Below are 14,152 nucleotides of genomic sequence, written 5' to 3' on the forward strand. Positions count from 1 at the left end.
AAATTATCAGGCCATACCTTTCAGTAGAAGCCAGTTGAGGATTTCATCTCCAAAATCTGCCCCAGCTTAAACCCAGGTCGTGCTGCAGCAGACACGTTTGTCTTTCAGTGCCTGAAACAACAAGCAGAAGACATTCATGTCAAGCACTTCCAGCTGATGAAACATTCAGACTTGGAGCCAGGGTGAAATGCAGCAAGGATTTCTCAAATAGAAATAGTTTGTGTGTGCCTTGTAGGCAGCTTGCTGTGTGTTGTGTGGTTTGTGTCTCATCTGAGGGAGAGGGAAAAGGGGAGATGTCAGGAGGACGTGCTCCCAGTGCTGCTCTGGTTAGCTCAGAGGAGTTGTTTTAACCTCTCTGTATATGATTAAAAATTGCTTCAGTAGGATGAAAAGTAATAGGAATTGCTAAGTGGGAATGTGAGATATTGGCTAAAAATGCTCTCAGTCTTCTCCCATCAAGTTTTCTTTATGGGTGGAGAGCACCTTCTACAGGAAATGGAGCTAATCCAAGTGAAAAACTTAGCACGTTTATTAGTCCTTTTTTGTGTTAAGCAGTTCAAGCATTAGGAGGATTTAACACACTTTTAACCCCCAAAGATCACATTTCATGATTCCTATAAATGTTTATATAACCTCCAGCCATGTTAAAGTGAAATACAGTTTAAAGAGAAATGAAACCTCTTAACCAGTCTCTGAATGAAACCCTGAAAAGCAGCACAGTAAAAGCAAAAATACCCAGGATGACACTCCACCATAACTCATTCCTGTCAGAAATAAGGACCAGACTCAAAGCAATCCCCAGATGCTTCTTGCACTCAGCAATCTCCTCCCATAAATTGATTTGTCATGGATATCTTGGTGCAGAAGTTGGACACCTTTTTTATTGAATCCAGCTCTCAGAGGTGGACAAATGAGTGAGATGGCACCAGAAATGCACCAAACCAGACAAATGGGGAGTTTACAGTTATTAACAACCCAAAAAAAAACCAGTGCCAGAGCAGTTCAATGTGGTTTTACATTGGGATGCTGCAGCAAGGGGCCAGACTCCAGCCTGTGATCCTTGGGAGCATCAGCTGGATCCTGTTACTTGCCCAAACATACAAATGCTGCCACTTAGATGCCCTGTAAACAACTTTATCAGCTCTGTCTTACAACCAAACAGCCAGACACCAGCACATAGATCAAGAAAAATAACTGTTTAGTCCATCAGCTCCTTCTCTGCTTTCCCACAAAGCAACACCAGCTCAGCTCCCTTCATCCCTGGTTACAGTTGTAGGAGTAAATTGCTGCTTACAGCAGCTTTGTTGTCTGTCCAGCTTGAGCCTTATCTGCTGTGCTGATAGGGGCTTGCAAAAGTTATTTTCAAGGACAACTTGACCTGCTGCACAAGGCTCTGGTAGTTAGAAAATGTGGAGATGCAGGTAGGACAAACCTTTGCCTTCTCCCTGTGTTATCCAGCCTGGAAGTCATAATCTAATTGGAATTCTTTTTCCCCCTTGATTTATCTGAGTGCTTAAATGTTGCATTTGAGTAGTGTGGGGAAAAAACCAAATGTACTGCTGATTCCTACAGCCATGTGCTGCTCATCCTGGGATTCAGCTCAGCAAAGTCCAGATTATTGGGTTTTAAGGATTTCTGAGAGCCATCCAATTTGGGCTGGCAGAGGCAGTGGGTGACAGGACAGAAGTTTGGGGCTGTGGCACCAGGTGACAAAATGATGAATCCTCACCACTTCTTGCTCCATCCAGAGGATCTGTGCTGTCTGACTCTTTTCCCTTCTGGCACGGGGCTGAGGTTTGGCAAGGGTGAAAGTGCCCCAGTCCTGGAGGACTGATAAGCTTCGTGCTGCTGCTGCCAAAGGAGGATGTGGAAGTTTCCTCCCAGCACTTTGTTTCTTATTGTGTTGCTGCCTTCCGAAATTGCCAGGCGCTGGCGTTTTCACATCCGGGAGAGGGGTTACATCACGGATACTGAGGAAGAAGGAGTCAGGAGCAGCTCCTCCTCTCCTTAGCCTTTGGCTTCCCCCAGACCCCAGCCCTGGTGCCTTGGTGGGGTGTGAGGAGCATTGACTCACTGCTGATAGCTTTTAACTCAGCTTGGACTTGAAAGCTTTTAATTGCCTGCCTAAATGAACTGTTTCACACTCCTCTATCCCTGAAACCACTCAGGATGAGTCAGGCCAGCCCTTTGGAGACCTTTGTTATTTTATTGGAGTGCAGGCTGTGGATCTGTTTCCTGCCTTTTCAACCCATTCAGCCGAGCTCTGGGTGTTGCACACAGTGTGAAATTAAGTTGTCCTCTCACGTTGTTACAGATTTGTGAGGTCTGAGCCTTTTTCTCCGCTGTACAGAAAGGTGGTAGCAGGCACTTGGGGTTTCACAGCTGTTACAGGCAGGCATTCAAACAGTGCTATTTTTGCAGCTTAAAGATGTGTATATGTTCTGTAAACCAACTTTTTGAACAAAGCATCGCCCACTGTGGCTGAGTTTGCCTTTTCCACTTCTTCCTGCAGGTGTTTTACGTCTCAGATCTCTTCAAGCCCAAGACAAAGACTTGCCTGCCTCCACCTCCCATCCGGAAGGAGATCCTTTCACCTGTGGACATCATTGAGAGGAATAATCATCACAACATGGTGTAGAACTTCGAGGAATCACAGATGGGTGTTGTATTTTTAACTTTTTTTTTTTTTTTTTTTTTTTTTTTTTTTGCGAAGAAAAAGTGACTGCTGACAGCAACTACCTGCTGCTCTCAAATCTCATCAGACAGTAGAATGTAGGGAGAGACTTTCTTGCCCGACCAATAAAGTCTTACTCTGTGGTCTTTTCAACTTGCAACATTTGGATGAAAGGGGTGATGGTGGTCAACTAAGGCAAAGGCAACAACGAGAAAGGAAAACAAAAGAAACCCACACAAACACAACAAGCCGAACAAGCAAAAAGAGGTGCCGGAGTTCTGGATGTGCAATTGGTTTGAGTGTTCATGTTGTAGTGAACGCCAAATTGTTCCTAGCCCAGTGAACACTAAGGGATTTTTGGGAAGCTGGCCATCCTAGATTTTTTTTTTTTCTGACGACGAAGATTTCCAATGCCTGCGAGAAAAAACAAACAAACCAACTCACGACTGAATTGTATAGCACTATATATGAGCAACAGCACTGAGTCAAGATCTGGGATTGGTTTGTGACAGTTGCTTTTTTTCCTCTTTTTGATCCTAGTTTATTTTTGCCTCCTCTCCTCCATACTGTGACTTATTTCAGAAGAAGCTTGCCCAGTCCTAGACCTCTGAAGGGTCTCTGTTCTCTCTGCTCACACTACACGCCCCGAGACGCGCGGCGAGGCTGGAGAGCTCTTCGTCATTCAGAGAAACCTCTTTCCTTCCTCCCTGCTTGCTCCCTGCCAAGGGCTCATCCCACCAGAGCCTCCCTGAGTGAAAAGAGCATCCTCCACTCGCCAGCCATCCCTTTTCCCCCGATAAACCCCCAGCAGGTTCTGTGTGTGCCGGCGGTCGGGAGCGCGGCTCTGCCGGAGACTCGTTCGCACTACGGCCCCGGGGCTGAGTCCCGGGGAAAACTTGGATTCTGCAGTTTTGGGACGGGCTGCTGGGCGGCACGTCCCAGCCTGGCTGTCAGTCGGTTTGTGCATCCCCTCCTCTCCTCCTCCTCCTCCTCCTCCTCCCTGGGGCAGCCCCAGGTCCTGTGCTCTGCTGGGTCACTCCGCTGGGAAATCAGCTGTGCCTCTCTCTGGGGTGTGATGATGAATTTTCTCTCCTGGGTCACCCCAGTGGGAAATCAGCTGTGCCTCTCTCTGGGGTGTGATGATGAATTTTCTTTCCTGGGTCACTCCAGTGGGAAATCAGCTGTGCCTCTCTCTGGGGTGTGATGATGAATTTTCTTTCCTGGGTCACCCCAGTGGGAAATCAGCTGTGCCTCTCTCTGGGGTGTGATGTTGAATTTTCTTTCCTGGGTCACTCCATTGGGAGATCAGCTGTCCCTCTCTTTGGGGTGTGATGTTGAATTTTCTCTAGTGGGTCACCCCAGTGGGAAATCAGCTGTGCCTCTCTCTGGGGTGTGATGTTGAATTTTCTCTCCTGGGTCACCCCAGTGGGAAATCAGCTGTGCCTCTCTCTGAGGTGTGATGATGAATTTTTTCTCCTTGCCCAGAAGCCACAGGTGCTTGGTTTGCAGCCCTTCCACCAAGCACATTTGCAAAGGGATCCCACAGAACACATAGAACGGCCATTTGCACATCCTCCTCACAGAATCCGTCCTATCATTTCAACTTATAGCAAGCTATGATTTTTTTTATATTATAAATATTATATAAATAATGTATAAAACCTTAAAAATTAACTATGTAAAATATTATTTCTGAAACAATTTTAGATATATCCACTATGACTATAAACTGTGTCCTGACCTGTGTTATTTACATTTTGCTGCTTAAAAAAGCATTGAATTAATTTTTTTATAGTCGACTAAAATATTGTAGTTCTGTGGTAGTAATATTTTAATGAAAATAACTACAATTAGAGACATTTGTATAAAAAAAACATATTAAATTGTCTGTATTTTTGTAATGTTCCATTTTGTAAAGAGAAGAATATTCAAAGACTTTTGTAGAATACAAAATTGAAGTTTGTATCTGCGAAATTATTGCTGTATAAATGTGCTTTTTAAATAAAAGCTCATAACACAACTAAACATCTTGGTGCAAGCTGCATTCTGTCTTTGGGTTTCCCTTTCCTTGCCAGAAAAAGAGGGTCCTTGACCAATAGGATGATTGGAGGTGTGATGGGGATGTTGGATGATATTTTGGGATGTGATGGTACAGGAGGGCAGCTGGATAAAAAGGATCAGATGTCATTTTCCATGGGAGTGATGAGAAGGTCCCACCAGCTCCTGGCTGGGGGAAACTTCTTGGTTTACATTGATCTTCCCTTTTCTATATCCACTCTTAAAGCAAATCCCATTTTTCTGAAGGCATCCCTTTAACAATCTTACAAGCTTTAAAGAAATATTACTGAAGTGAAATAAGGCCTGAGGAGGCTCAACTGCTGGTTGTCCTGGACAGCCCCTGCCTATGAGGGCTCCCATCTGTGCTCTGCACAAACACCTTTCCCACAAAAAGCAAACACTTGGCAGCTGAATTAAATATTGCAGCTTGCTGGGTTGCAAATATAGGTGGAAGGGGAAGGAAGAAAATAGAAAAAAATCTCACAACAACATGTGCTCAGAGAGGCACAAGTGCACAGCACACAGTTATGAGGCAGCCTGGACTTTTATTATTATTTTTATTTTTTTTTATTATTGTTATTTTTCTCCTCCTACAGAGGCAAATGAACTCGTTGGTGGTGAGACACGGTCAGAGCCGCGTTTCGACCACTCCTTGAGTGAACCACATCAGCGAGATAACAGCACAGAAATCATATGCAAGAATGCATGACAGGAAGCAAATACCACATCAAACTGCAAGGAAAGAGCAGGTGGAAATTAAGCCAGCAGAACTGAGCTAGCACTTGCTATTATTATCCTAATTAGGAGTAAAATCTTATTACGCGTGGAAAAACTTTGTAAACCCGCAGCTGTCCCGAGTGCAAGGGGAGCTCTCGTGGTGGCACGTGTGATCTGAGCCCGAGTGTTGAGGCTTCAGCTTGGGGGCAGTGGCTGTGAGGACAAGCTCTTAATCCCCAGTTTATCTCCAAAATGCATCGCCTGGGTCTAGGAAACACCCATGGGAGAAGGAAGCGCTGCCCCATCTGCCTGTGGAGCCCTCCATGTGCAGCAGGCACCGGGCTGAGGAAAGCGTGTGCTTGCATCTTAACCCCAGCTACTTGGAAAAAACCAGGAATACAGATGTCTGGGTGAAAGGGGAGCGCTTGGAGAGGGGTCAGAGGGGAAGCAGCACAGGAGGTGATAAGAGCCCGGGCAGGGCAGCAGGGCTGGCGAGTCACGGGATCTCAGGATGTGTGAGAGGGAGAAAAGGCCGTGGATAAACCTGTGGAAGGCAGCAGGGTTAATGTGGGGCTGAGCATCAGCAGTGCCAAGTCCTGTTTGTGGCTGAGCAATGGTTGTTTCCTCCTCTGCTTCCTGCCCGCCTGTCCCGTGCTGTCCCATTCCATCCCACCCTGGGAGGGTGAGGGCAGCTTTGCACGACACTGGGAGGGTGGGTGGAACTTTACTGGGGCTCACCTGCCTGGAGATTGGGAGGAGTGGTCATTTCTGGCAGCATGGGAAAAGGCAAGGTGCACAGAGGCCTCTGGGCTAGCTGAACACAGAGGAATATTCCAGTGCTACAGGAGGAATAAGGACTGATTTTAAATGTGCATTTCAATGAAACCCCATAAAGAAGTGAAAACCAAAAGAGCAAAGTTGTAGGCACCACAAACCATGAGTATGGTGACAGGATGCATCTACCGCCCTTGCTTCCTGAGGGGCAGGAAGGAAGAGAAAATAAATAGGTGAAATGGAAAAAAAAAAACCCAAACCCAAATCCATATGAGCTCTGGCATCCTGAGGCCACCACTTTGCAGTGTCTGCAGGTGCAGCTGGAGGTTGCACTTTGCACTGCTGTGCTCCCTGCTGCTGGGATGCTGAGCACACTTTGGGGTTCACATGCTGCCTCTCTCTGCAGCTCCCCTGAGGAGGCAGCCGGCTGCACAAACCCAGATGCACTCAGGCACACCAGACGTGCTGCTGGAGCCCGGGGCTGGGTGCTGCTTGTGGCCTTTAGTGCTGCAAGCACCGGGCTCTGCTCATGCTGATGCTAATCAGGGGCTTTGGAGCAGCCAGCTGTCTGCCTTTGATGCTGGGGCTGCCTGGCAGAGCCTCTCTGCGCAAGGGGACGTTCTGGTCAAACCTGTCTTTTTGTGCACAGGGACCGGTTGAACACGTTTTCAAAGGCAGGGGTTGGTGTGTGCACCTGACTGCCATGGGAGCAGGGCTTTTGTTGCAGGGGAAGGGAGGTTTACGCAAGCCCCGGGTCCGGCAGTGTCTCTGCACCTAAACAGCTTCACTCAGCAAGAACGCCTTGGCAGCCTGCAGGGGCTGGAGCTGTTGTACTTCTGCTCAATGATTTTCGGATATGAAGCTCTCGATCGAGGGAGGGGGAAGGAGGAGATTCGCCCCACAAGCAGAGACCTGTTTGTCTCATGCTCCAAGCCTGACTTGTTTTGGGTGTCCGAAGGTTTCACCCAGCTCTTTGTAAAGCCGAAACCAGCGCTCATCCGTGGAGCCAGGGGATGTGTTGGGCTGAGGTTCTGCTGCACAGCCACATCCACGGCTGGGGTGCAGCACAGCTGTCCCTGGAGCCAGCATTTCCCCCCCTTATCTTTGCCTTGGCACACCTCCTGCCTTCATCTTCTCAAAAGGCAAGCGATTCCTCCCTGCTGTTTACCTTTTCCTCTGGACACCAGATCAGAGGTACAGATTTTTTAGGAATGAAGTGAGTCACTTGCCTGCTGGCTTCTGTAAACACGGTCCATACACCTGCCCACAGATAGGAGCTCCCCATCTCCCCCAGAACTTTCCTACCCGTGTTCCCTGGGTGCCAGGTGATGCTCCGGGCACAGCCCTGACTGCTTGGATGACCCAGCAAAACCCAACAGAAGTTGTCACCTTCGCTGGAGGAAGCAGAAGGTAGAAAACAACCTCCTGTTGACTCAGCGCGAAAAAAAAAAAAAGACACACAAACAAACCCCAAAACCCAACAACTTTCAATTATCACCTTTGCACGCCACCCCCACTGGCACCAGCCGGCGCAGGAGTGCCTGCGTTAGCTTGTCTCGAGTTACAATTTCCTCGGGGCACAGACTACACCTATGTGTGTGTTTGGGTAATGACGATCCGGCTGGTTGTGATGAATCCCCGCCTCATCCTATCTGTAGCTGGAAGGGAGCGAAGTCACCGGGAACATCTCCCAGTTTCCTTAGAAAGTCTCGTTCTGCGAGTTCCTGCCCTGCCGGAGCCGCCGAGTGCCACCGCGGCGGCACCGGGCAGGCAGCGCTGCTTTTAATATATAGTGCTGTGGCCTCGTGGAGAGATTAATTCTGGTCTTGAACCCTGAAAATAACCCTCTTGGCTTCTTTATTTATTTATTTTTCCCCTCAATTTCGCGTCAGGTGATTCTCAGAGCCGCGTTTTGGGAGCCCGGCAATTCAGCGCTGAGCACCTGCGGCGTCCCGAGGCATGAACTCGGCAGGGTTTGCTCTGGCTTCGTGCAGAGGGTTCATAACCAGCTGGAACAATGGGCTGTTATTTAAGAAAAATACCTTTTAGCGTTTCCACGTGTCAGCAGAAAGCTGAGGAGCACAACCACCAAAACACCAAACTGTGCACACACGTCCACGGATGGGATAAACAGGAATTCAGCTGCTCCTGAAGCCTTTGAAATCATTCAAAATACACCAAAACTTGAAATAAAGTGTGACTTCTCTGTCCCAGCTGAAAAAGGGATAAATTGAAAGCAAGCCATCTGTTCATTTGAGCAGGAGCTGGTGTGCAAAGCTGGGCTTGCCCACCACGCTTTGACATCTCCATTTCCAGGTGTGTGGTGTGAGTGTGTGTGAGCTGAGGTCAGCCTGAGATATAAATTAAATAAAAGAGCATTTCATTCTTCCTAGGCTGATCTTTCCCCTGGAGAAACAACCTGAATGGAACAGAAAGAATGGTGCTGTTTCAATAAGGAAGTCAGGAAGAAAATGAAATGTTAAAAAGGGAATAAAATCTAAAAAAGAAACACTCTTTTTATGCAGAGAAGAAAGGGAGCCAGATCTCCTGTGAGCACCATCCTTTCAAAGGGATCTGCCTTTTACACAAGTACATAATTTGCTTATTTTCAAAGAAATTTTAGTGATGTTGAAGGCAAATTAATAACACTGCTCCAGCCTCCCAGGGCTTGTCTGAACAAGAAAAGTTGTTAATGTTTAATATGAGGTAAAATTTTAATCCATTTCATTAAACTGAGCAGATATTCTTAGTTCATTTTTAAGCAGGATTAGCCATGTTTACCTCAAGTCAAGTAAGCACAAGTAAAATGTCAACTGATACAAGCCTTGCTTAAATTAAAGGAAGAATAACTACCAAGGCTTAGGGGAGGGAGAGAAAAGCCTCTTGGAGTTTTTATTTAAAACAAAAAAAAAAAGGGGGATTTATTTTTTTCTTTACAAGGTATTTCTTTCCATGGGAAAACAATAAAACCCAGAAAAAGTCTATGAAAGTTTTGCTTGTAAATGATGAGATGATTGCAGCTGAAAAAACACTGCTTAATTCAGGAGAGGTAATTCTTTTCAGCAGGACCAGCCTAAGCATCCCCTTGAATGGATCTGGGGGTGTCTGGTCCATAGCAGATCCAGCTCAGCCATCTCAGAGTCACCAACACTGTCCATCAACAAATTATTGATGCTCCAGCCCTCTCTCAGGAATCATCCAGCAGCTCTTAGATTTAGCTTTGTAGCCTATGGCCAAGCAAGTCCTTTAGGAAGAAATCCAGGCTCAGTGTGAAGGTGCCAGATTAAATGGGATTTACCACATCCCTTGGCCAGCTGTCCCACCAGCTCCTTGGCCTCACTGTTAAAAATATGCTAATACTTCCCTTGGTTTTCATTAATAACTGCTTCTGTGCCCCATATCCCTTTTAGTTTATTTATCACAAAAAAAGAAAAAAAAAAGGTTTTTAATATTAAATTGTGCTATTTTCCCAGAGCTGAATCCCCTGGTTAACTTTTGATGGGGTTTCCTCACAAATAATGCTTCTCCCTTTAAAGCTTGCTCAGGTTTTTTTCTTCCCCTACAAGAAATGCTGCAAGTTAACACAAAGCCAGTGGGGGAGGGACCAGCTGGGGACCAATTTTCCTTTGTATGAGCAATTAAGTAGGAACACCTTCTGCTTGTAGGTCAGATTTAATCTGATGCTCTTCTAGAGGAGAGATTCCTTATCAGGTCTAAACCCTTCCACCTCCCAGGCCCTGGGAGAATAAAGGCTTGACAGAATTTGCTTTTCTTCACTCTCCACCAGTCAGGCAGCTCATCTGGCAGACCTGGGGGTACCTCTGAACTCAGGGTACACCTGAACAACAAATAACCTTCCCCATGGGGCTCTCTGTAGCTGCAGACAAAGCCTCTTTTAAAAGTGAACAGTATGTAAAGATGAGCTTCACCAAACTGGTGTGGGGTGGGATAAATCACTTTGTACTTGGCATGAATTAGGTGTGACACTGTTAGCAGGTGAGCTGGGCCACTATGAGTTAATTGGGTGTATTTAGAAAAAATCTTGGAGGTTTGGAGGTGATTCCTTGGGGTGAAGCTGCAGGGTTGGGTCATGGAAAGAGGGTTTTGTATGGGTTGACAGGCACCTTGAATCTCACACAGCACAACTGTTTCTAACCCTCAGCTTTCCAAAGGATCTGCAAAGGAACTGGAAGTTTCCTCTGTGCTAAATTCTTGCACTGCAGCTGATGTTCCAGCAGAGGCAAATGCAGATGTGACCTTGCAGCCAGCACAGAGCAGCAGCCTGGGCTGAGGGTGAATAATTCACCCAGTGAATGTGAGCTGAACAAAAGGCTGCAGGATTTCCACCCACCTGGAGGGGTGATGCTAAACACAGGGCTGCATCTTCACTTCCATTTATCATGGACAAGACATTCCAACAGCTGTGTGCCTGCTCCCTGCCTGAACTGGCAGGAAAATAGGAAGGCAATTGCCTGGCTGAGCTCTTGGAGGAAGATTTGAATAAAGAAAAGTTTACTGGAGGCACTAAGCCATGCATGCCTTATCTTGCCATGGAGCTGTGCAGGAGCAGCCAGGTTAGCACCCAGCAGGTGGATTAACTGTTCAGGGGAAAGACATGGAAAGCAGCTTTCTTGCAGAGCAGGTCTCCATACAAATAAGTGCAAGGCAGCTGGATTAGTGCTTTAATTAATGAAGCAGCCTGCAGAGCTCAGTGGGAGGAGATACCACTCATAGAGGGGCAGCTTGGACAGGCTGGCACCTCTGCAGCAGCCAGGGGCTCTGGGAGGGAGCAGCCTGCCCAAAATGCACATGCTGCTTTAATGGGAGCCTAACAAACAGCACAGCACCTGTAATGAGCTCCCAGCTCGCCTCAGGATGTTTTCTCCTAATTTGGTTGTATTTATGAGCAGCTATTTTTGCCTAAGTGGAGAAAGGGTGGGGGGAAATGGTATGGGTAGAACTGCACTTACCCTGCACCCACAGTGCTGGAGGGGTGAATTTTTGGGTGGTTCACGTCCACTCATCAGCTGTTGTGATTTATTTATTTTTTTTTTAGAGGGGAAATATATATATTTTCCCAGATAAAATCCAGATAGTCAAGGGGTTTATTGAATAGAAAATGAGCTTAATAACAAAGAGAGGCAAAGTCCAGGTGCCAAGGTGAACAGGGTGGGTTGGGGCTGGGGCATGGAGTGGGTTTGGCTGTAAATCAGCCATCCTGCTCCACCCATGGAAAAGCTTTGGTGGGTGGGTTTGAGTTCTCCAGGAAACAGGGGGGCTGGAGGAGACAGAAGGGAAGTGTTTCCTCAAGGGACACCCCTGTGGCATTTCCCCCCATCTACATTATCAGCCAAGGTAGGTAACCTTGTGAGGGGGTAGCAAATCTGCTGTATTTCCCCTTACCAAAAATGTTTGGGGTTTCTCCTTGCCATCCCTCACATTATTAAGGTGGTTTTGAGTTTGGCATTTTCTCTTGAGAAATTCCAATATTTCACTGTGTGCTTTCTTTCTGAATCAAGTCAGAAAATCAAAATATTAACTTTTTTTAATTTTTTTTTTTTTCATGGAGAGGGAAATTCCAAACAATCCCCATTAGGAAAATGTTGAACATTTTTTGTGCAAATACATTTGCCCATCTAGCACAGCCCCCATAGCTCCAGACACCACAGAAGAAGTGCCCTTGACTCCAGCATCACTTACAGCCTCAAAGCAGTTAAGGAACATTTGTTTTTTCCTTTCCTTCGGTGCTTCAAGACATGGTACGAGCAGAAAAAGGAGATTAATTATTTTAAAGTGTGGTGAGCTCGTGTTCACCAGCAGCAGCTGAGTGCATTTGCTTACCACCATCCTGTGAGACACTGCCTGCAGTGCTCAGGAGAGCCTGGTCCTGCTGGCACAGCCCCTGGGAGCCTCAGCTGGGATTTCCTGTCTCCTTCTCCCTGGAGCTGTGCTGATGGAGCCTCAGGCTTTGGGGGATGCTCAGCAGTGATGAGGCATCCTCTGCTAAAACCTCCAGGGAAGTGTTTTTGGGTGGAAATGGGTGTAATGATCCATTTCCTCTCCCTAGAGCAATGCAGGCAGGTAAAGTGGCAGCAAATATTCCAACAGTAATGAGGTGATGAGGTTAAAATGACTCCTCCAGTAACACAAGTCGCCCAGCTCTGGTTTCACCTTCAGTTTGCTGTGTAGCATCTGCCAAGCTCCTAAAGATCTCAGCTGGTGCTCTGTGAGGTTGTTCAGGCACTCTGCTCTTTCAGATTTTAACAGGAGCTGGGCTAACTGGGCTAAATATGTCCAAACAACCTTTTATGTACAGACCCCAAGCCCTGAGCATGAGCCCTGCACCCATTCTCTGCCATAAATACAATGCTCAGTCTGCACAAACCCATCATAATCTGATAAAAATCAGGCAAAACATCCCTCACCTCCTGCAAATAACTCAGGCTGGAGTCAAAAGAGGTGCCAGCAGAAAGAGCATGTTCTTGCAGCAATGGGATTTCCTTTCCCCAAAACCTGCCCTGTCCCAGGCTCTGGTGTTTGAGTGCCCAAGTGAGAACTCAGTGCTGGGGCCCAGCAGCACATGGTTCACATTAAGGAGATGTTTGAGGGGCTTAGTGGATAAATCATCAGGTCTGTCCCCTGCAGCTCAGGTGTCCAGAACAGCCTGTGGTCCTACAAGAGACCCAAAAGGGGGAAATCCTCACCCTGAGCTTCCCATCACATAGGTTCTGCCCTGGTGGTGCAGAGGATGAGTCTGCAGGGTGGGAAAGCACAGCCCCACCAAATTTGGGATCTCAGGAGAAGATTTAGGATGTGACAGTGTCACCATCCTGTCACCATCAGCTTCTCTGTGGGTCCCCTCCTCCATCCACAACCTCAGGAGCAAGAGGAAATGTGGGAAAAGCGATGAAAACTCACTGGAACATGAGCTCAAGGATGGAGCACATAAATAGCAAAGGAAAGAGAGATAAATACTAAGATAGTCTTTAAATATCTGTGAAGGAAACCAGCCAGGAGCCAGTTTGGCTACAGGGGGTGGCTGGAAGCTAAGGGTGGGTGATCCTGATCTTACCCAGTGGCTAAGTGGATTTCTAACCACTGTTTTCACAAAAAAAAAAAAAAAAAAAAAAAAAAAAAAGAAGAAGTTGAATGATCCAGTTAATTTTGCTGGGTGGGGGAAAGAACTGCTAAAAGCCTTTAATAGCTCCTGCTCAGGCAATCATGATTATGAGCAGCTGGGAGGAAGCCAGGCCTGAAGGATGAGATGCCATATGAAGGTGGTAAACAGGGGCAGGGAATATTTGTTTTGACAGCAGGCTCAGCACACAGGAAACATCCAGCAATGAGAGGGACTACTCTGCACAGGAGTTCTCAGTCCTGTATTTAAGAGCAAATCAAACTAAGGGAGGACCCTGCAAATTACAGACATCTACAAATAACCCCAGAGCTTTTGTCTGAGCTGTGGGAAGATCCTGAGGACACTGATAACAGACACTGCATTGCACAACCTTGGGAAAGAGGGGGCCTGTGGTGTGTCCACTCTGCCCAGGATCTTGGCTCTCACTCACACAGGCTGCAGGGGAAGGTGGAGAAAGACCAGCAGAGGATAATTATGGAACAACCTGTTGATGGAGGAAGTGGCTTCCCAACCTCCCTTTACTTAGAGCCTGAGCTCTGCTCCAAAGCAGGAAGATTTACAGCTCTCCCCATGGTTGTGTTGTGTTCTCCTTCTGGCCAGGTTAGTTTAATAAATGAGAGGTAGGGGGAAAGAAACCTGCTGAAAAGCAAATCCCCTACAGCCATGCTGTGTCACATCATTAAGTAAGGACACTTTTTACTTAAGAGGAGTTGTTTGACCCATAATTACAGCTAAACTCCCATTGGGGGCTTCTCCTGTAATTTTAACTGGATGCAGCCTTTGAATCCTCA

The 14,152-nt window shown here is 46.9% G+C and overlaps 1 protein-coding gene across 1 annotated transcript in view; it reads left to right on the plus strand.

Annotated features, from left to right (window-relative positions):
- The window catches only part of PLPP3 (phospholipid phosphatase 3), a 39,125-nt gene extending 36,016 nt beyond the window's left edge, over nucleotides 1–3,109 (plus strand). The window contains exon 6 of the mRNA XM_079313886.1: nucleotides 2,513–3,109. Within this exon, the coding sequence (XP_079170012.1) occupies nucleotides 2,513–2,638 (126 nt within the window). The 3' untranslated portion in view covers nucleotides 2,639–3,109. The remainder of the gene's footprint in view (nucleotides 1–2,512) is intronic.
- The last annotated feature ends 11,043 nt before the right edge of the window (nucleotides 3,110–14,152 follow it).

The sequence above is a fragment of the Erithacus rubecula genome, assembly GCF_903797595.1.
Source record: "Erithacus rubecula genome assembly, chromosome: 10".
NCBI lineage: Eukaryota > Metazoa > Chordata > Aves > Passeriformes > Muscicapidae > Erithacus > Erithacus rubecula.